At 34.4% G+C, this 24,451-nt stretch overlaps 1 protein-coding gene across 2 annotated transcripts in view; it reads left to right on the forward strand.

Annotated features, from left to right (window-relative positions):
* The window catches only part of USH2A (usherin), a 782,904-nt gene that overhangs the window by 51,506 nt on the left and 706,947 nt on the right, over window positions 1–24,451 (forward strand). For both annotated transcript variants that reach the window (XM_049708908.1, XM_049708907.1), the window contains one exon: window positions 2,967–3,099. In XM_049708908.1, the coding sequence (XP_049564865.1) occupies window positions 2,967–3,099 (133 nt within the window). The remainder of the gene's footprint in view (window positions 1–2,966; window positions 3,100–24,451) is intronic.

Consider the following 24,451-nt stretch of genomic DNA (forward strand, 5'->3'; position numbering starts at 1 on the left):
CTGAATCAGCAGTTTTTTGTTTTCCTTTTTCTTTGTTGTTGTTCCTGGTGGTGGTGGCCTACAGGAGTAGCATAGCAACAGACATTTGGCGTTTCAGTGGAACAAGCGATTGTTGACAGTTACAAGGTGAACTTGGGTGTATGTTTTCCCTTGGTAGCTTCTCAGCAATTGTGTGACCTTCTGGAATTCTGAATTATGCTCCTCTCTAATCAGGCATGAGAATGGTTAGGAATTCTACGTTTTTAAGTCTACTACACTCTTGTGCTCAAAGGAATGAGTACAGCCTATCCCAGGGACACCAAATTTGACTCCCCCAAACAATGGCTAAAATAAAATTTGAAACCCTGAGAGAATGAAGGCTGGAGAATGACTTGCTCCCCTGTATCTTCTTTCCAAAATGTTTTTGGATGTCTTATGAAGGCGTTTAAGGCTTTTTCTACAGCTGCTATTGGTTTTGCCAATTCATTCCTTCAAGCCACAGCAATAAACACGTACAAACTCCTCTAATCCTCAGAGAGGTGGAGAAAAAGATAGGTGGGAAGTGCACTGCAGGAGAAGGCTTTCTTTTCACAGGTGAGAAATTCTGTCGTGTATATTCCTATTCCCCTAAATAACTGGCAAGGGGATCATCATGGTGAGCTATTGCAAGGAGCCACCATCACAGTTACAGTTTCAGTGTGACGGGGCCCCAGACCTGAACTGCAAAGTAGCGTAGAGGATCCTGGAATATAAAACATGGTACAGAACACCAAAGGGGATTTAATCTTATTTATAAAAAGGTGGTTGCAGGGGGGTGTCACAAACAGGCGACAGTGACTTGGGATCGTCATTAATCATGTTTTAAGTACCAGCAAAGTGAAAACATTCTTCTGGAATTCACTGCAGTGACACTGAATCCTTCTACTAAGCAAATATGTGATGAGTCGATAAAAAGAAAAGAAAAAAGAAAGAAAGGCCCTGAACTCTTGACTACAGATATAATACAGTGAATACAGAAAATCAAAAGCATGCTTTCTATCTGACTCAAAATAAAGGTGCACTTAAACTTGTAAAAGACAACATTTTTATTTGAATGATATGACAGAACTGTCACAGGAGTGTTACCTGCTATAAAGAAAGCCAAAGAATTATTACCTTTATTAGACCAGTGACACTGAGCTTTAGCCATACATTTCTAACTTCTGTCCCTCTACAGAGACAATTTTCTTTTCTTAAATAAACTGTCATGCTAGTGTTAATATATTGTTGGCTCTCTCATGCTCTGAGAATACTGCTGATATAAAACATGTATATGTTAGATTGGTAATAGTATCTTTAGTGTAGCTGACTAGAACAAATGTGTTTCCCTCATGGCTGTGCTAATGTGATAAAGGCAAATGGGCTGTTCATCAGCTTTTGGCTGGGTAGAGACAGTAGAGATAGAGCCACATTCTTTTTTATGCATTAATACCATCGAGAACTTTTCACGAGTTATATTTCATGTGCCTGCGTGTTGCGCAAAGATGTTGTAAAACATGAGATAATGCTACAAATAACAAAGTAGAAAAGCCTGTATCTTTTATAATGATAACAGTCAAACACCAAATGACAGTAACAGGCTGTAAAAAATGGGATGCAAAAAAAAAACCCAAAAAACCCACAGGGATGGTGTATATCCAGGTCTGTGAGGAGCTAGTGTGTGATTTTAGGTCTTTATGTTAAAGCTTTGTTTTATAATTAAGTAAAATGCAACACAGGGTCAGTGAGTTTAGGAAAGAACATGAAAGCCGGTTTTAAATGAAAGCAGGTTGGGTAGAGTGGATAAAAGCCATATTGGATAAGTTTTTCAATAAATGATGATGCTAATTTCTAGGTGTATGTGTGTGTGTATGCTTTTTTTTTTTTTGAGAAGCAGTTTGAAAGGAGTTCACTCATATGATTTAAATATATCAGAGGATGGTTATTTTTGTAAGGCTATTTTAATAAAATTTCATTTTGAATGCTATGATTTGATATTTTTAAATGAAAATGTTAGCCTCTGACCTTCAACTACAAGGCATTAAATTTCTCAATGAAGTAATCTGCATAGAAGTTTGATTGAATTGACTGTTCACGGATCAACACAGACAAAAATTTCATAACTTTTATGGTGTAATCCAGGGGTGGTCAGACTACACTCACGGGACAAATCTGGCTGGTTACCTGTTTTTATAAAAGTTTTGCCGGAACACATCCGTGCCCATTCACATACATGTTGTCTCTGGCTGCTTTCCTATTACAGCAGAGTTGAGCAGTTGTGACCTGGACCGTTTGGACCACAAAACCAAATCACTTGGCAAACAAATAAAAAATATTTTTTCTCTGGCTGTTTACCGAAAAAGTTTGTTTACCCCTGATGTAGAGAGTTGTTAGGTTGCCTGATTAATTAGCCTAGAACACGATTAGCAGTTTTTTACGTTATTCTGTATTAGAGAAGTATAGATGAAAATTACCGACTAGATACCAACACCTAAGAAAGTAAATGTTTACAAGGAGCCTTTTGTACTAGCAACCTAAATTGAATTATATCCATATGTAATGCATTTTTGGTATATCTGGTTTTGAATATCTTTGCCCTTTGTGTTCATTTCTGTTTGTTTCCAAATATGACCGTAACAAATCTAACTAGTAGCTAACGAAACAACATGTCTCCAAAAACACTTATAAAGGCATGACAGTCAGAGTTGTTAAATATATGGGACAAACAGTTATGCATACCTGTGAATACCCTGGTAGACATGACCCCAGCACAAAACTATAACATATAGGTTTATATCTAGATATACAAACACAAGACGTATTATTGAGCCATTAAAATAAAATTCCAGTCTTTCCAGCTGAGGGAAGTGGAGAAGTAGGAAATTAACTTGAGAAAGCCTGCTGAAGTGTAGTTATTATAAAATAAAAGGTTATGCAATCAAAATAATAACAGTGATAATTTCTTACAGGTACATCAGACAAAAATCAGTTTCTTCGTCAATGGTTTGGAAGAGGATAATACAGCTTTTGATGCAAGAACTCTAAGTGGTTCAATTACAGATTTTGCCTCTGGTACTATGAAAATAGGACAGAGCTTAAATGGTAAGAGTCCGACTTCAGAAAATTATTTATTTTATCCAATTACACTGTTTCTTAAAAATTGTGTCAAAAATAATATTTTAAAATACCCAGGTGTATTTGTTTCCTAGCGCTGCTGTAACACATGAGCACCAACTGGGTGGCAGCTTAATTAAGCAGATTTCATCCTCTGGTGGTTCTGGAGGGTAGAAGTCTGAAATCAAGGATTCAGCATTGGTTTCTTCTGCAGGTTCTGAGGGGAGAATTCATTCCACGCCTCTCTCTTTCTGGTAGCTTCTGGTGATACTTAGTGTTTCTTGACTTGTAGCTGTATAACTTCAATCTTTGCTTCCATCTTCACCTGGCCTTTTCCCCTTCTCTTTTCAGGACACTTGTGACCACATTTAGGACCCACCCTAATCCAGTATTGTCTTGTCTCAAGATCCTTAATTACATCAGCAAAGATGCTTTTTCCAAATAAACTCACAGTTGCAGGTTGCAGGTAGTCTTATCTTTTGGAGGCCATTATTCAACCCACTATATCAGGGAATCTTTAAAATTAGAACGTCTCTATCATTTATTTTTAAAGTAAGAATACTATGTAATAAACTATATATTTTTTAAATTTATTTTTTATTGAAGTAAAGTTGGATTACAATGTTGTGTTAATTTCTACTGTATAGCAAAGTGACTCAGTTACACACATATATATATACATTCTTTTTTTTATATATTCTTTTCCATTATGGTTTATCACAGGATATTGAATATAGTTCCCCGTGCTCTACAGTAAGACCTTGTTGTTTATCCATTCTATATATACCAGTTTGCATCTGCTAATCCCAAACTCCCACTCCTACCCTCTCCCACTCCCCTCCCCCTTGGCAACCACCAGTCTATTCTCTATGTCTGTGGTTTTCCTTCCATTTCATAGATAGGTTCGTTTGTGTCATATTTTAGATTCCACATATAAGTGATATATGGTATTTGTCTTTCTCTTTCTGACTTACTTCACTTAGTATGATAATCTCAGTTGCATCCATGTTGCTGCAAATGGCATTATTTTGTTCTTTTTTATGGCTGAGTAGTATTCCATTGTTTATATGTACCACATCTTTATCCATTCATCTATTGATGGACATCTAGGCTATGTCCATGTCTTGGCTATTGTGAATAGTGCTGCTATGAACATAAGGGTGGATGTATCTTTTTGAATTATAATCTTGTCTGGATATATGCCCAGGGGTGGGATTGTTGGATCATATGGTAATTCTATTTTTAGTTTTCTGAGGAACCTCCATACTGTTTTCCACAGTGGCTGCACCAACTTCCATTCCCACCAACAGTGTAGGAGGTTCCCTTTTCTCCACACTCTCTTCAGCATTTGTTATTTGTAGACTTTTTAATGGTGGTCATTCTGACTGTTGTGAGGTGGGACCTCATTGTAGTTTTGATTTGCTTTTCTCTAATAATTAGCAATGTTGAGCATCTTTTCGTGTGCCTCCTGGCCATCTGTATTTCTTCTTAAACTATATTTTCTTTCTCTTTTTTTTTCAGGTTTGTATTTTATTGTATGGCTATTGTTAAAGTAGGACTTAGAGTATTAGACAGAAACTGGAAAATAATAGTCAACATGGAATAAACTAGATTAATGGTGTTCATATCTTCCCACCCTAAAAATGGGCCATGTAGATTAAGAAGATAATATGCATCACATCCTGAAAAGAGCAGAAGTTGTATTTAGACTTCTCTTGAAATAACTATCACAGTGGTCTGTAAAATTGTCTGCACTTTAAAATGGGAATGTGAATTATATTATTAAAAAATGCTCATTATAAGAAAATCCATACAACACAGAACTCTATAAAATAGGAAGCATTTTCCTTTTTTGACCTTCATAGATAGATATAGTTAACTTTGTTATACCCTTCCATCATTTTTGTACATATAGCTAGAGATATGGTTATAAATATAATAATTTTCCAAAAATGAAATTATCATACATATGCTTTCTCTGAGCCCTCTGAAAATAAATACTTCCGCTCCAAATGTTATGAGAAACATATCAGTATGCCTTCTCTTTGAAAATGGCTGCATTGTGCACAATTGTATAGCTGTACCCAAAACTTTTTAAACAAGATTGTATTGATGAGCATTTAGGTTATTTCTACTATTTCAGTATTATTAGCAGTTATTTGATAGAAAACACTAAATATATATATCCATATATTATATCTGTGTCTATCTCTATCATGCCTATACCCATATACATATATATGTGCTTGAACAATTGCCTGTGCAGTTCCCTAAGACCTTTTACTTTGGCGTCAATTTCCCTGATTTCAAATCCCGTCTCTCTACTTACTAGCCCTGTGACCTGGAATAACTTTTTAATGTCGCTAAACTGTAGTTACGTCCAATTTAAAATCTTGATGATGATGCTATTACAGTCCCATTGTAAGGATCAAATGAGGCTATGTCATAAAAAGCACTACTGTTTTTCCAGCATCTGGTGCCTAGTAGTTGCTTCATATTTGTGGAATGAATGAATACTGTACCTTGTATATACTAACTCATATTGATATGTAATGCTGTTATTAGTATTATAATTATTTCCCTAACATGAATCAATAGAAGTTAAATAGGTTGAAATATATGGTCATTTTAAAATTTTAATACATATGAGATTGATTACCCTAAAGCTTAACAACAGATAATCTCCAGAAAGGTTGTGAACATTTACAACCTCACTTAAAAATACAGGTAAGTATCTGCCTCCTTAAACAGTAACTGACCTTACAAATTATCCTTGTTTTTTTCACTTTTGTCATTCCTCTCACTGAAAAATGTTTTTGCACACTGCCTTAGAATTATTTGGCCATTAGTGAGGTTCACTGGCTTTCCACACATGTCTTGATAATTTGCATTTCATTTGTTAATTCCTCATACATGTTGTGTGTCTATATTTATAGTCTGGAATTTCTTACTTGTAAAAGCTCATTAATGCTAAGAATATTATGTTACACACGTTTTTGTTAGTTTTTAGATAGTCTGATAACTTTGCATTATAGAAATTTAAAAATATTGTAAGTTTTTAATAAAGGCAAAACATGCATGTAACATAATGCATAAATATTAAGGGGGTACAGCTTTATAAAATTTTAATCCTATGTAATTCTCATCCAGAGTGAGATCATCAAACATTTCTTGTATTAAAGACTCCTAGTGAATACCGACTCTAAAGGGAAACAAGAATAGTGTTAGTAAGGACCTCTATTGGCATAGATTAGTGTTGCCTATTCTTGAATTCTCATGTAAATTAAATCATGCAGTAGGTACTCTTTTGTGTCTAATTCCTTTTCTAAGCACTATGCCTGTAAGATTTATCTATATTGTGTGTTGCTATTTCTTTAAGCTTTAGGAAATACTTCTTTACTTTTTCAAAGTGGGTATTCTACCCAAAGATATTTGAGAATTTCGGCGATCCGTGTCCTACCAACACTGAGTATTGTCATATGTTATTGTTGTTTGCCATTCTGGTGGCTGTATGGTACATTTCTTGATGATTTATGATGTTGAGAACATTTTCATGTGCTTCTTGGTCACGGCTATGCTCTTTTGTGAAATACCTATTTAAGTTTTTGCCTATTTTTAGTTGGATAGTTTGTCTTTTTATTGCTTACAGGAGCTCTTCAGTATTTTGAATATGAGTTGTTTGACAGATACATGGACTTCAAATATCACCTTCTGGGTTATGGCGTATACTATCATTTTCCTTTGATCAACAGATATTCTTAATTTTAGTGAAGTCCAGTTTACTAACTTTTCTTTCAAACTTAATACTTTTCATGTCCTGTTTAGAATATCTTTGCAAATCCTGAAAGAATAAAGTGTAGGAGAACACCATAAAGACCATAAAGATGTTCCCTTACCCTTAAACATTTTCATCACTTCTCTACTACTTTGCAGTGGTAACTTTGTCACAAATTATATATCTGTTATGTGAAGATGGGTTTGTTCCTGAGCTCACCGTTTTGTTTCAATGGTATGTTTGCCCATACTTATCATTAAAGCATTTAGTTTTCATTATTGTAGCTTCATAAAAGTCTTAATATTTAGAAAGATTTAATTTCTCCAACTTTTTTTTCTTTCAAGATTGTCTTGGCTATTATATGAATTTTAGAAGGAGTTTTTCGTTTTTCACAAAATTTTGAGGGAATTTAAATCCTTAACTCAATTTTGCGAGAATAGACAGCTCTAGAATATCAAGTCTTCCAATCCATGAACATCATATACTCCTTACTTTCTCCCAGCAATGTTTTTAGTTTTCTGTACAGCATCTCATTCATATTTGTAAGACTTAGTCCTGTGTATCTGTTGGTCCTTTTATTCATGTAATTTTACTTCAATTGTTTTGGAACATTATTCTCTAATTTTCTTTCTGTTATATAAAATTCCATCAATTTTTATATTGACCTTAAGTCCAATGACCTTGCTAAATTTTAATTCTAATAGTTATACAGTCCTATCATATATACATAGTAGGCACTCAAATCTTTTCAGATGTTTGCAATAAAGGAATAAGTAGTCATGGCTTTGGAGTTGTCACGTAGATATTTATGGGTGCTGTTATTAATAATTTTGAAACAATGTAAAATTTTAATTTCCCCCTATGACCTGAGTTATCTAGTTTAAAGAAAAAAGTATATATTTTTAATTTTCAAAAAAACATTCTGAAACACTGTGGTTAAATTTCCAGGCTCTGGGGTCAGATAAATTTAGGGTTGAATTCAATTTAGTTGTGTATTTTTGGTCAAAATATGTATCCCTTTTAAGTCTTAGGTTTCTAATCTATTAAATAATGTTTTAATAAATGATTCATGGGAAAATTATAAGAATTATATGAGATTGTGTATGTGTAGTATGTACTGCTTGTCATATTGTAAATGTTAATAAGTGACAACTATTATTAACCTCTTTGAACATCTATTTTCTTCTTGTGAAGCAGAGATAACAATTACTTTCCATAGAATTGTTAAGAGATCCAAAGAAACATGACTCTATTATTTTAATTTGTATATTCTTTTAGATCAAGCTAAACTTATGTGAAGAAGTAATATTTTAAGGAACCAATATATTTAGAAGCTTGGTTTGAGTAATTAGTATATTGAAAAATTTTATCAAGTACTCTGCCTGCAGAAATTCTTAATAACACATTACATCTTGTGAGCCTTATTTCAATATTTACCTCCCATTAGCACTTCTACAAGCGTTTTATTGCCCCAAATGTTGCTCAAAGTAGTAGACAGTGCCATAAATTTGTCCACTCTGCACTGTGGGGTTGAAATGATTTGCTCCTATTCTATTTCAGTATACTAAATGTTGAATTAATGCTTCCAAAGGACTGTGTGGACTGAAAATGATATTTGTTTTTAAACTGCAAAAAAATTGATTCAACTTCTGATTGGCAAACACATCATTGGAAAAGGGTTTATTTCCAATGTTACTTAGTTTTTATTACAGTTTTTCTCCTTAAGTTCTGAGCATCGGAGAACTACAGGAGGAAAGAATATTTTAAAATAATTTTTATCTTTTTTCCCATCAAGTTATAGGTACGGTTGTACCTACTGTATCTTTTCTCTAATTAGAGATGGCAGGTAGACTGGCTCATTACTTCTGCCTAATGAGGCAGGCTCCATGCCACCTCTCTAATCAGAAAAGAGATAGGTACAGAATGTTCCCACGGACTTATTATAAATCATTTTCTTTCTCTCACTTGCTCCTTTTTTCAATAAAAAAATCAAGTCCCTGTCCTCCATACTTTTGTCCGCATCCAAGATGGTTTCATTCAGGAGAGGTAATTGTGCAAGAGATTACTGCGAGCTGAATTGAAGGTGCTCTCATGCAGCACCGGGCTGGCTGTCTCTGCTTTGGAACAGATACTACCTCAAACACAGGCATATCAAACGAAGGCCTTTAGGAAATCAAGATGGCTTTTCTTACTTCTCTGGTTAGGCTTAATTGGTTTCTTTGGTTCTGTACCCAGGAAGCAACGACTTTTCACATGAGTATTCGCTGCTAGAGAGCCTTTTCTTTGAGTCTCATTTCTAACTAGCATAACTTTCTAGAAAAATATGTTGCCAATGACACTTTCTGTTGCTGCAAGCCTTGTCTTTGCCTCACCTAGGAAATTAATCAGGGACCAGATGAATGCTTTTTCCTGAGCCCTGTATCCGTACTAATGGGATATGTATACGTATAATGTGTACATATTAACGTGGTACTCTGATTTGCTTGGACTGATTTCTAAATATACAAATAGAAACACCTTAGACCATCCATATCAACCAATATGTATCTGTTTCTTTTTAGAATATTTTCTTCCAGTTGTGTGTTTATTTCAATGCCTCCAGTTGGGCATAAAACCTAGAGGAGTTGTGGTAACAGACATGTAATTGTAGGCAATCTCTAATGTCACTGTGATAATGAACTATAATAGCCCTCCACATTGTGGATTTAAAAATACAAAATCATGTGAATCAAAACTTTCCCGAGCTACTTCTGAATTCATTTATCAACAGAATTCTAATTTCCTTTTAAATGTGGGCATCTCTACATGATGCATTTAAAAGTGTGTAGCACATTCTTAAGAAGGTAATTGGTCATTAAGAAATCAGTGGATGTTTGTTATGTAGCTGTGAAAGTGAATATACAGGGAACAAAACGATAATCATCTGAAGCTAATGCCAGCTTCCCTTCCCTTCATGTTTTCTACTGTGTGTTGTATCTTAATTCACCTGCTTGTTCTTTCTGGAGTTGGAATACTACTTTTCTTTCTACTAGTGTCCCAAAGGTTAACATTTCTAACTTCAGCGAGGGTATAGAAAGTCAGCTTTCCTTTTAGTTTAGTTGAGATTATGCTTAAATTTTTCTGAGAGAATTTTTTTTTTGGGAATTAGATAAAAAGACAAGAAATAGAAAAGTATAGAAATTGATGGATTAAGACAGGTAAATGGAATGGAAGAAGAGTATAGGAACAAGGTATATAAAGGTATAGAGCAGTTTAATTAAAGATGAAATTGGTGTTTCGGAGCATTGCAGAAGAGATAGCAATGCTATCAGGACAAGTGGCCCACTATGGTACAAAAATAAAAAGATAATTTAAATGTGTACCTTACAACCATATTAACTAAAAACTGCAGATGAGTTAAAATTCATTAAAATGTGAAATGTGTAATCATGAGGTAGTAGAGGACAGTAAAGGCAAATGTTTCCATAATCCTGGCATATTGAAAGATTTTTATTAGCATGATACCATGGCCAGAAACACTAATGGAAAAATATTGAAACATCTGACTAATAAAATGAGAATTTAAAATTCAAACAGTGCTTATCATTTTGTACTCAGTTTGGCAAGGAATAAAAAGAGAGAATGCTAGTGTTGGAAAGAGTTTGTGATAACCTGGCAAGCTATGAAAAGTAAAAATGTGGAAGTTACATCATCCAAGTATTCTCCTTCCAGGACCTATATCTCAAGAATACAATTAAACAAGGCCCTAAATATGTGCACAAAAATGTTCATTGCAGAATGACTTACAGTGGCAAATAATTGGGACCAGTTAAAAGCTTCAAAAGGGAATTGCTTAAACAGATGATAGTTTATACTTAACAATGAAAAGGTGTGCACCATGAAGAGAAATAGAATGTCTGTTGGTAGAGACTTGGCAACAGGTTCATGATGTGTTATTACATGAGAAAAGCATAAGTGTGAGGTACACTATACTCTAACTTATTAACATGAGTTGAAGAAATACAAATCTTCACTGGATATTAAACTCATTGTACATAGAAATTACTGTTGTTATAATAATTAGTGCCCAAGAAACAAGGCATGAAATTTAGAGTCGGACAGTTTTTGGTTTGAATCTGGCTCTGCTTCTTAGAAGCCAATGACTTTGGCAAAGAATTGAGCTTCTCAATCCAATTTCCTCATTTGTTTCCTCATATGTAACATGTGTTTTAGATAGAGTTTTCAAAGCAAGTATAAAACTTATGAATAATATATACTTGGTTCGTGTTTGATACTCAATGAAACTTTGCTATTATAAATATTAATGTTATAATTTAGATATTAAGTTTATTGACTTTGTGAAAGTTAAATATTTAAAAATAATGGTCATGGACTACATTTAATTTTTTGGCTGAAAAACAAAATTTTCTTAGAGCGAGGAAGAAAAAAATGTTCTATTTAGGGCAATGATGTACTAGATGTTTAAAACTGCTGTATTTTGTGTAGGAAAGTCCCATGAAATAATTTCTTTCTCTCTTCAAAGATTAGTCCTCTCTGGTACTCTTCATTGTTTCTTACAAATCCTGAATTCTACCTGGTGTTATTTCTTTTTAGTCTGAAGAATTTCCTTTTTCATTGCTTATAATTCAGTCATTGGGAAACAAATTCCCTCAGCTTTTATGAAAAATGTCTTTAATTTGTCTTTGCTTTTGAAAGATATTTTCACAGCTGTAGAATTCTACATAGCTAATTGTAATTTTTTCCAGCACTTTAAAGATTGTTGTTTCATTGTATACTTGCTTTCATTGTTTCTGGTGAGAAATCAACCATCATTCATATCAATATTCCTTTGTAAGGTATATGCCATTTTTCTCTTGTTGCTTAAAATTTTCTCTTTTATGTTAATAGTTTAAGTTATGCGTGGATGTAGTTTTCATAGTATTTATCCTGGTTGAGGTTTGCTCAGATTCTTGGATGTACAAGTTGAGGTTTTCACTACTTTTGGAAGTTCTGATGATTATCTCTTTAAACTTTTCTTGCTTTTCCTTTTTCTTTTCATTCCACATTCTTTCTCCTCTTACTCCGGGACTTCAATTACACTTATGTTAGAGCACAGATAGTATCTCACAGATCTTGAGCACAGTTTTTATTTGTTTGCTTGTTTTTGTTTTCCCTACTCTTTTTTTTATTCTTAGTGTTTCTCTTTGGATACTTTCTACTGATTTGTCTTGATAGTCACTGATTATTTTCTCTCGTGTGTCTAGGCTGCCGTTAAGCTTATCTAGAAAATTCTTCATTTTTTAACAGCACACTTTTCGTTTCCAGTATTTCCATTTGGCTCCTTTTTTTAGGATCCATCTCTCTGCTCCTGTTTCCCCATCTTTTCACATGTATTGTCACCATTTCCACTAGATCTTTTAGTATTTTTACCATAGATATTTCCAAATCCCTATTTGATAATTCCAACATCCGGGCCATGTCTATTGACTATTTCCTTTTTTATGATTGGTCACATTTTCTTGCTGTTTCATGTGTCTTAAAATGTTTTTATTGTTTACCAGACATTTCGTATAAGGGAATAGAAGAGAGAGAAGTAAATAATAGTGACCAGAGAAAAGAGCACTGCTGGGTCTATCAAGCCTCTAGAGTATGTGTGTTAGTGGAGGGTAGGAGGATGGTGGGAGGATAACAGCATCAAACTGATTTGAAGTTGACCTGGATGTGAGCTTTATTTCAGTTTTAATATAATTTAGTTCACCACTGGTTTCAGATATTTGAGGCTAGAATCAGGATGGACTCAGACTCTGTGGTTGGTGCTCTTTGGGATTTGTCATCCCAGCCTACGTGGGGCTGCTTTCTTCTTACTCTGTAACTGATTCTGCTACTTCTCACCTCTCTGTTAGGGATGAGAGCAGATGTCGGTCTCAGTTCTCCTATGAAAGGTTTGTTACTTTCTAGAATTTAATTTATTTGGATTTCTCTGTGTCCTCTACTTTCTGATGGGTTAAAAATGATTCTATAGCTTATCTGGCTTATTTTGGTTGTTTGATAGCAAAGTGACGGTCTCTTGCAACTTTCTACATCTGAAGCAGAAGTGAAAGTCCAACTATTATTGTAACACTTGATATAACATTTTCTTTCTTTGACCAACTCTGTACCTTAACTCTGCAGCTCTCTTGGTCCTTAACTATTGCTAGTCTCAGGTATTTTGGCCAAGGAAGGTACCTATTACTTAGCCCAAAAGATTATTTTAGTAGAATTCGAGAATTGACTTTATAGTTACACCTTCTCCTTTTTCCTGGAGATTTTTGGCTTTTGTGGGCCTTAAGCTTATGTCTGTTTGTTTTTCAATTTTACATCAGTTATCTTTGGTTTGCCTGAAATCTATTCACTGCCAATATTTAAACCTGAAACATATTGAGGATTCTGAATTTTTGTTGTTAGACGATCCCAACTTAACTAGTGATCGTGTGACTTCTACTGAGCAATATTTTTACTTTTTATTTCAGTGCCTCTTAGCAGTTCCCTTTGTCAAGAAGCAGTCTTTTCATCATTTCATCTAGCATATAAACTTCTTGCATTTCCTTTTTCTGTCTGACATGCACTTGTATTTATCACCTTGTACTCTCTGGTACCCTGAATCAGGTCATCTTTCAACCTCTCTGGGACCTTCAATCAATTGATCTGAACAACTTTTCACTGTTCCCCACTCCCTTGATGTGTATTATCCCCTTGTTAGTCAGCTTAAGTTTCATGGTCAAATATTATAATCACTTTCTTACACACACCGTGACTCTCCTGCCTTTTTTTTTTTTTTTCACTTTCTAGTATTATCTTGGCAACACCACAGTACTGGTTAAATGTACCCAATCAGGATGCCTGGTCTCCCTTAAGTTTATGATCATAAACCTCATATGTGCCCTGGATACTGCCCTGCAATCATTCCATATTTCTCTTGTCCATGCAGTTTCCCCATCTTATGACAACTATGTACATAATTTGTTCTCTTCTCAAACTTACTCCTTATCCTCTAAGTTGATATTACCTCCTCTTTCACTATGAAAATGAAACCAAATCATAAAAGAACGTCTATAGATTCACACTGCTATATTTACCCACCTCTGTCTTACAATCGATCTTATCCAGGAAATTTTCCCAGCCTTTTCCCCACTTACTCCTATATTGTAAAGTCTTCTCTTTAAATGGAATATTTCAAAGGTAAGTTGTTACTCTTCCATGAAAAACATTTTCTTGACCCCGATTTCCTCCACCAGCCCACTGTTTCATTTCCTTGTTCCTCTTTTTAAGCAAAACTCCCCCAAAGTATTGTCAGTGATAGTTGTCTTGAATTCCTCTTTTCCAATTCTACCGACTACTGTCAGGCTTTAGCTCATCACCACAGTTAAACTAATTGACCTTCATTTCATAAATCTAATAGTTAATTTCAATAATTTATGTGACCCATCAACATCATTTAATAGAGTTGAGATCACTCCTTCCTCCTTGATAGACTTTCTTCACTTGACATCTAAGAGTGCATCATCTCCCGGTTTGCCTTTGAATTTCTAGTTGCTACTTATCACTTTGATTCCTAGTTCCTCTTTATCTATTACTTGACTTCTTAATATTGGTATTCCAGGCCTTACACCCTGACTTTGTTTCCAAGTCTATATACACTCACTCCCTTAAAGATCACCTCTAGTCTCATAGCTTTAAATACCATCTGAATGACTTGACTTCCAAATTGGGATCTACCCATCGCCCTCCCCATAGACCTCTTTCCTAAACTCCAGAATGCTATATACATCAGACTATCCAAAATCTCCGTTTGGAGGCTTAATTTATACCTCAAAATAAGCTTCTTTTTCCTACATTGAAATCCTGGTTTTTAGACCTCTCTCTTTGACTCACACAGTTTCTCCCATAGCCTTCCCCATCTCAGGTGAGGGCAACTATTTTTCCACTACTTCAGAGCAAAGGATTTGGAGTCATCCTTGCCAGTTCTCTTTCTCTCCCATTTGATATCTCAAGTGTCAGGAAAAATCCTGCTGATCATACTTCCAAAATATATCCAGTTTGATTCCTTCTTACCAGCTCCACTAGAATCATTCCCATCCAAGTCATAATTGTTGCACAGTCTTTCAACTGCTTGCACTCTGGCCCTCCACTTTATTCTCAACACAGAAGCCAGAGTTTCTCTGTTAAAAATGAGTCAGATCATATGACTTCTCTGTTCAAAATGCTCTGTTGTTTCCCTGCCTCCCCAGCATGAAAGCCACCATTTTTACAATGGCCTCTAAGACCTACATGAACTGACTGCAGTTGCCTCTCTGGCTTTATCTCTTATTACTGTTTTCCTTGCTCTCTTTGTCGCAGCCAAACTGGCCTTTTTCTGTTTCTTGATTTTGTGAGGCAGTTTCTGTCTTAGAGCCTTTGCACCACTGGCTATTCCTTCATTCAGTTGGAACCATTTTACCTTCTGATATCCACAGGGCAGACTCCCTTACCTGCTTCAAGTCTGCTCAGATATCACCTTCTTAATGAAGTCTTCCTTACTACCCTGTTCAAAATTGCCAACACCAGCTCCCCATGTCTGGCCCTCATTATGCCACTCTATTGTTTTTTTTTTTTTTCTGTAACACTTAACTCTTTTCACATATTATACGTTACTTATTATTGTTGTATATATCTGTTTACCCCTCTAGAATATAAGTCTTATGAAGGCAGAGATTTTTTTGTTTGCATTGTTGACTGATATGTCCCAAGAGCCTAGAAGATTGCCTGTCCCACAGTAGCTATTCAATATTTGCTGAATACATAAGTGGACGGCAGGATCTGAAAGATAGAATATAATGGGTACAAGTCTTTACAGCTTCAATCAGTTTGTCAGCCTCATCTCTTTGGCAATGTTACAGAATTGATACCTTATGAACTAGGTTTGTGAGAATAGAAAATGTTACAAAGAAGTAGTTGAGCAGCCGTTGTGACTAAAGGAGAAGAAAGGCTCAAAGATGTTTCCTAGATATACCAGTATAGAGGGAACTAAGGACGTTGCGGTTGTGTGTGTGCATGCTTGTGAGGTGGGGAGAGAGGGAGGGAGAAGAGGAGAAGGTTAATGGAGCGGAGGGGAAGAGAGAAGGAAGAGGGGACAGAGTAAGTTTAGGGGAATGAGTTTTAAATTATTTATTTGAGATAGTAAAGAATTATCCAAGTGGAAATGGCAAAAGGTCATTTGGGACAAGAGAGTGGATTTGAGGATTGATTTAAGGACTAATGATATGCAGATAAGAATATTCCTCATAGAGGTCATTTTTGAAGATCTAGAAGCAGGTGAAATTCTTGAAGGAAAGAAATGTAGAAAAAAGAGTATTGAGCTATAGATAGAAGGTTGGGAAATGGAGATATGGAAGAGAGGCGGCTGAGGGGATATAGATGTGGCCTGGAAGGATTAGGATTTAGAAGACAGATACTGAAAAATTCACGAAGCTCTTCAATAATATCAAGCAGCTGAATATCAAGGAGAATGAGAAGTTATAAAACTGAAAATGATACCTAGGGTGGCCATCAAGAATGCACTTTCAGTCTAATGATGATGGTCGAAAAGGGACTGTAGATAATTTTAAAATGAGCCTGAATGATGAAGGACAGAAGGCCTTGAGTGCAGATAACTGTAGAAGGCTGGGTCTGAAGAGAAGGAAAGCAATTGGCTAAAGTTGGCATAATGCAAGCTGCTGTTCTCTAGTGGTTGATTATCACTTTTGAGTATTTTGCGGTCATCTGTTAATTCTTCAGGATAACACCTTGCCTTTCACTGATCTTAACTACTGGTTCTGGGGGTGAGTTTTCAGACTTTCCTCAATTCAAGGAACTTTATAATAGTGTATGTATTGTGTAATTGTATAAAATGCCTGTATTAATCGTATATGACTCTATATGGAATGCTTGTGCTTTTTGTTATTGTTGTCTGCAACGATACTGTTATTTAGAACTTTATTTTCCTTTTTATGGTTCCATGACAGCTGGAGTGTATTCTTACCTTTTTGCTATTGATACCTAAAAGCAACATTAACAATAACGAAAACACAGCCTAAATTTTCTGGCATAAAATCCTTACCATTGTGAGCATTAAAAAATAAATGAACAAGCTCCTTTGACTCTCCATTCTAGAGCCATCATAGTTTGAAGTTCTAGATTTTTATGATTTGTTTTTGTAATTTGTTTCAGAGTGAAATGTTTTCTTTTGTGTCACACTGACTAGAGATCAGGTAATTAACCTAACCCCATCATGCATAATTTAAATTTCAATTTGAACTTTTGATAGAAATGAGGAAAAGCCATTATCTAAGTCTTTGTGGAATGGACACAGATTTGTTTTCTGTTCTACTGCATTGGCAGTTTGTTTCTTACCTATATCAGTCTATTAATGGTATTGTCAAAATGCTCAGTCTTTAAGCTTTGTTATTTTCAGAGATGAAGATTCTCTACCAAATGTTAAATAGATAGCTAGTGGGAAGCAGCTGCATAGCACAGGGAGATCAGCTTGGTGCTTTGTGACCACCTAGAGGGGTGGGATAGGGAGGGTGGGAGGGAGGCGCAGAGGGAGGGGATATGGGGACATATGTATACATATAGGTGATTCACTTCGTTATACAGCAGAAACTAACAAAACATTGTAAAGCAATTATACTCTAATAAAGAGGTTAAAAAAATAAAACAATAAAAAAAATTTATAAAAAAAATGAAGATTCTCAGTTTGATATTATACCAGATATTTTTTCCAAAAATTTACAGTAATTATCTTTAATTCTTTTAGCCTGTAGGTGAGTACCTCTATTTAAAAGCAACTGTGCCAATCACTATACTTCTAGTTCCAATTCTAAAATTTTTTTCGTTCACGAGGACAGATCTAGTCTTAATAACTTGTTGCTATTTCCTTTTATTTGACTTGAGCATTTTTAGTAACATCTAACTTTCTAAAATAATTTAGAAATTTTTCCTTACATCAGTGGTTTTTTCCAGGTAATGGAGATTTATGACCTTGAAATATCGAAATGTACTTGAACAATTTTTAAAGATTCTTGAAGATCCCCCCTCCTATTCTGTATTTACAATTATCATTCTCATGTCTTTTTTATACCTTTATTATAAGGTTGAACCATATAAAATTGCCATTCTTACAGACTAAAAATTGTCAGATATTAACTATTTCAACCTAATATGCTTATAAGTATACTTAAATAATATACATGCTATTGTCTTCATGTTAAAATTTACATAAGTGGCTTTATAGTATATTTTCACCTTGGCTTTTTCATAAAAATAGTTTTTGAGAATTTAAAATTTTGAGATCTGGTTCATTCATTTTAGCTGCCCTGTTAATATTCCATTTTATGAATAAAAGTATATATTATGTGTTAGTTCCCATGTTAAGAATTTTTTTTTATAATTTAGGAAATTTCATAGTTAACATATTGTATGTTTCTTCTTGTACACATTTGTTTTACTTCTTCCTTTCTAATCTGGAAGCCTTTTCTTTTTCTTGCTTAATTGCCCTGGAGGCTAATACCTCCAGAACAATATTTACTAGAAGTGGTAAATGTGGATGTTGGTGTCTTGTTCCTGATCATAGGGGGAGAGTAGTGTTTTGCCTTCAAGTGTGATGTTAGCTGTTGATTTTTATAAATTCTCTTTCTCAGGTGAGGAATTTCTATTTTTTCAATGTTTTTTGTTTTTATAGTGAAAGAATGTTGGAATTTGACAAATGCTTTTTTCTGCACCTATGGATATGATCATTTGTTTTTGTCCTTTATTCTATCATATTGTTCATTATTTGGTTTTCACATGTTGAACCCACCTTGAATCTTTAGGATAAATCCCAGTTGCTTGTGGTGTATAATCCTTTATTTATGATGTTAAATTTGGTTTACTAGTATTTTATGAAGATTTCTTTGATCTGTAACTTTCTTTACTTGTAATGTCTTTATTGGTTTTGGTATCAGGGTAAGATAACTTCATAGAATTATTTGGGAAGTGTTTCTACTTTTTCTGTTTTTTGGAAGAGTTTGTGAAGGATTGACATTGTTCCTCTTTTAAATGTTTATAAGAATTCAGTGAAGACATTGATCCTGGATTTTCTTTGTGGAAAAATTTTTTTTACTAAATTAATCTTTTTTATTATCACTCTATCCAGAATGTCTATTTCTTCTTTTTCATTCACTATCAATTTTCTTTGTTTTTATTGTTTCTTCTTCCAGTTTTATTGAAATATAATAGACATACAGCACTGTATAAGTTTAAGGTACACAACATAATGATTTGACTTGCATACATCATGAAGTGATTATCACAATAATTTTAGTGAACATCCATCATGTCATACAGGTATAAAAGTAAAGAAATAGAAACAAAGTTTTTTCTTCTGATGAGAACTCTTGAGATTTACTCTCTTAACAGCTTTTGTATATGACATACAGCAGTGTTAATTATATTTATAATGTTGTACATTACATCACTAGTACTTATTTATCTTATAACTGGAAGTTCATACTTTTCGACTGTCTGCATCCACTTCCCCCTCCCTCCACCCCATCTCCACCTCTGGTAACCACAAATGTGATATCTTTTTCTGTAAGTTTGTTTGTTATTTTTTTTAAAGTATAATAGACCTATAGCACTATGTTAGTTCCTGTTACACAGCATATTAATTCAAAATTTCTGTGTATTTCAAACTGATCACTACAATAAATCAGTTACCATATGTCACCATGCAAAGATATTACATAGTTATTAACTATATTCCCCACACTGTACATTTCATACCTGTGACTCATTTATTTTGCAACTGGAATTTTGTACCTCTTAATCTTCCACACTTATTTCTTTCCTTCTCCTTCCCCCTCCCACCACTGGCAAACCCCTATTTGTTATCTGTATCTATAACTCCGTTTATGTTTTATTATGTTTGTTCACTTGTTTTGTTTCTTTAGATTTCACATTTAAGTGAAATCATACATTATTAGCCTTTCTCTGTCTGACTTATTTCACTAAGCATAATACCCTCTAAGTCCATCCATGTCATTGCAAATGACAGGATTTTATTTGTGTGTGTGTGTGTGTGTGTGTGTACACAACATATTCTTTATCCATTCGTCTATTGATGCACACTTTGGTTGCTTCCATATCTTGGCTATTGTAAATAATGCTACAATGAATATAGACGTGCATACATCTTTTCTAATTGGTGTTTATGCTTCTTTGGATAAATACTGAGGAGTGGTATTGCTAGATCATATGGTAGTTCTATTTTTAATCTTTTGAGAAATCTCCATACTGTTTTCCATAGTGGCTGCACCAATTTACATTCCCACCAACAGTGCACATGAGTTCTCCTTTTCTCCACATCCTTGCAAACACTTGTTATTTGTTGCCTTTTTGATAATAGTTTTTATGACAGGTGTGAGGTAATACCTCATTGTGGTTTTGATTTGCATTTCCCTGATGATTAGTGATGTTGAGCATCTTTTCATCTGCCTGTTGGCCATCTGTGTATGTTTATCTTCCTTGGAAAAATGTTTATTTTGATTCTCTGCCCGTTTTTCAGTCAGGCTGTTTGTTCTTTTGTTGTTGTATGAGTTCTTTATATATTTTTGATATTAACCACTTATCAGATATATAATTTGCAAATACCTTCTCCCATTCACTAGGTGGCCTTTTCGTTTTACTGATAGTTTCCTGCTCTGTGAAAAACTTTTTAGTTTGATATAGTCCTGTTTATTTTTGCTTTTGTTTCCCCTACCCAAGGAGACATATCTAAAAACATATTATGGAGACCAATGTCAAAGAGCAAATACCTATGTTTTCTTCTAGAAGTTTTATGGTCTTAGGTCTTACATTTAAATCTTTAATCCATTTTGAATTTATTTTTGTGCGTAATGTGACAGTAGTCCACTTTGATTCTTCTGCATCTAGCTGTCCAGTTTTCCCAACACCATTTGTCAAAGAGACTGTCTTTTTCCCATTGTATATTATTGCCTCCTCCTTTTTCATAGAGTAATTGCCCATATAAGTCCATATTCACTGGGCTCTCTATGCTGTTCCATTGATCTATGTGTCTGTTTTTGTGCCAGTATTATACTGTTTTGGTTACTGTAGCTTTGCAGTATAGTTTGAAATCAGGGAGCATGACACCTCTGGGTCTTTCTCAAGAATGTTTTAGCTATTCAGGGTCTTTTGTGTTTCCATACAAATTTTAGAATTATTTGTTCTATTTCTGTGAAAAATGCCACTGGTATTTTGACAGGGATTGCATTGAATCTGTACGTTTTTTGGGTAGTATGGTCATTTTAACATTGTTAGTGTATAGAAATGCAACAGATTTCTGTATATTAATTTTGTAACCTGCATCTTTACTGAATTCATTGATGAGCTCTGGTAGTTTTTTGGTGATGATGTCTATTTCTTCTTGAGTCAGTTTCAGTAATTTGTATCTTTCTAGAAATTAGTCTGTGTGATCTGGATTATCTATTTTAGCATAAATTGTTCATGGGATTCTCCTATAATCTTTTTATGTCTGTAAGGTCAGTTGTAATGTCCCCTCTTTCATTCCTGATATTAATAATTTGAGTCTTCTTTTTTCTTTGTCCGTCTAGCTGAAGATTTGTCAAATATGTTGACCTTTTCAAAAAACCAGTTTTTGATTTTGCTTGTTTTCCCTTTATTTCATTTGTGTCTAATCTTTATAACTTCCTTCCTTTGGATTGCTTTAGATAGTGTTTCCTTTCTTCTTTCTAGTTTCTTAAGGAAGAAGATTAGGCTATTGATTTGATAACTTTCTTCTTTAATATAGATGATTATAGCTCTACATTTCCCTTTAAGCAGTGTTTTACCTGAAACTCATGAAGTGTGATATGTTTTATATTCATTTTTATTTGTCTCAAGGATTTCCTGGTTTTCTTGTAATTTCCTCTTTGACCTATTGGTTATTGGGAATGTGTTTGGTTATAGTTTATGTGATTTATATGTATTTTTTTTTTTGCTATTTTTTAGCTTTCAAACTGTTTCTTTGAGCTTGTCTCTTATAGAAAATATATAGTTGAATCATATTTGTGGTTTGTTTTTCCATTCTTCCAATATCTCATTTTTTTATTGGGGTATTTAAACCATGTACATTTCATGCAATTACTGATAAGATAGTTACCTTTGTAATGTCACTTTGCTGTTTGTTTTCTATGTCTTTTCTTATGTCTTTTTGTTCCTCTATTTCTCCATTACTCTTTTCTTTTGTGTTAAATAAATGTTTTTGAGTTCACCATTTTAATCCCCTTGCCATTTCTTTTACTATATTTTTTTATTTTATTAGTAGGTTCTCAGGTTATCACAATTACATCTTAACTTATAATAATCTAGTTTGAATTAATACCAACTTAATTTCAATAGTATACAAAAACTCTGTGCCTATATTTTGTTTGTTTTCCTCCCCCTTGTTATTGTCATTCAAACTGTGTTATTAGATGCCCATCAACACAGATTTATAATTATTGCTTTATTCAATTCTCTTTTTAATCAGGAAAAAAAGAATTATAAATGAAATATTTATATTATCTTTTATATTATGTAGTTTGTTTATTTATTTATTTTTGCGGTACACAGGCCTCTCAACATTGTGGCCTCTCCCATTGCAGAGCACAGGCTCCAGACGCACAGGCTCAGCAGCCATGGCTCACGGGCCCAGCCGCTCCGCGGCATGTGGGATCTCCCTGGACCAGGGCTTGAACTCATGTCCCCTGCATTGGCAGGTGGACTGTCAACCACTGCGCCACCAGGGAAGCCACTATGTAGTTACTTTTAAAAGTGCTCTTTATTTCTCTACATGCATTAGAACTATTGTCTACTGTTCTTTCAGCCTAAAGACTTCCTTTAGTACTTCTTGTAAATTAGGTCTATAAGTCATAAATTCTCTCAGTTTTTGCTTGCCTTGGAATGTCTTAATTTGTCCTGCATTTTTAAAGAATAGTTTTACAGGAAAGAGAATTTTTGTTGACAGTCTTTTTTTCTTTCGGTGCTTTAAATATGTCATCTCACTACCTTCTATCCGCCATGGTTTCTCATGAGAAATCTGTTGTTAATCTTACTGAAGATTCATTGTATGAGATGGATCATTTCTCTCTCACTGCTTTCATAATTTTCTCTTTTTATTTAAGCAGTTTGATTATGATATACCTAGGTACAGATCTCTGAATTGATCCTTCTTGAAGTTCATTGAGTTTCTTGGATGTGTAGATTATGGTTTTCATCAAATTTGAGGAGGTTTAGTGATTATTTCTTTTAAATATTCTCCCTGCTCCTTTCTTTACCTCTTCTCTGGGATCACTATTAGGCTTATGTTTGTACACTTGATGGGGATCCCACAGGTCCATGAGGTTCTGTTTAGTTCTTTGTATTTTTTTTCTTTCTATTCTTCAGACTAGATAATCTCAGTTGACTTTTAAGATTCTTTTTTCTACCCATTTGTACCTGTTGTTGAGCTCCTTTAGTGAATTCTTTGTTTTATAACTTCTGTCTCTTTACTCATCTTCTCTATTTGCTGAGGCATCATTCTCATACTTTCCTTTAGTTCTCTAGATATGGTTTCCCTTAGTTTTTTGAACATATTTAAATAGTTGATTTGAAGTATTTCTCTAGTAAGTTTAATGTATGGGATTTTAATTGGCTCAGTTTCTATGGCCACTTCCCCCCAACTGTGTATCAGCCATGCTTTCTTGTTTCTTTGCGTGTGTCATAATTTTTTTGTTGAAAACTGGACATTTTAAATAATATAGTGTAGCAAATATAGAAATCAGTCTTTTTCTCCTCAGGATTTTTTTTTGCTGCTGTTCTTTTGCTTAGTGACTTTCCTAAGCAGGTTACATAAAATATGTATTTTTGTCATATGTGGTCATTAAAATCTCTGTCCAGTTAGCTTAGTGCTGAGCTAATAATGGAACAGAGAATTTCATAAATTCCTGGAGCCAATAACTTTTTTTAGCCTTTTTTGAGGGTTCTGTTAGTGTGTTGCAGCATACCTTTAACATTCAGTCAGACAGATGAGCACTCTTCTTTAGTCACCATTTGCTGCTTAAGCAGAACCACAAGGTCAAAAGGAGGTGAGAGTTTAGGTTCTTCTCAGATGTCTCTTGGGAATGCACATGTCCCTGTGTGTACACACACCACTTTGCATGATCATGGCCTTCTAGATTTATGGGAATATGTTGGAGTTTTGCAAAGCCCCTTATGGACATGTCATTTCTCAGCTTTCCTTTTACCTTTTTTTGTTTGTTTGTTGTTTTCCCCAGCTGTTATTGCTGCCTTAGGCAACTGTAGTGTTAAGCAGTTGCCACTGGTTATTGTCAACAAACATCCTAAAGAAATGACTATTTCCACTGGGCAAACTCTGAGTCAGTATAAGCCATACTTGTGGGAATTTTAGAGTACTGCTAGACAGATTAAATAATGACAGTTTTCTGAGGTTGGGGCTTTGAAAGAGCTCCAATCCCATTCTCAATTCCTCCAGTGGATGCTAGGCTGCTGTTTTTCACTGTGATTGTAGAA

Source organism: Orcinus orca, chromosome 1 (assembly GCF_937001465.1).
Source record: "Orcinus orca chromosome 1, mOrcOrc1.1, whole genome shotgun sequence".
NCBI lineage: Eukaryota > Metazoa > Chordata > Mammalia > Artiodactyla > Delphinidae > Orcinus > Orcinus orca.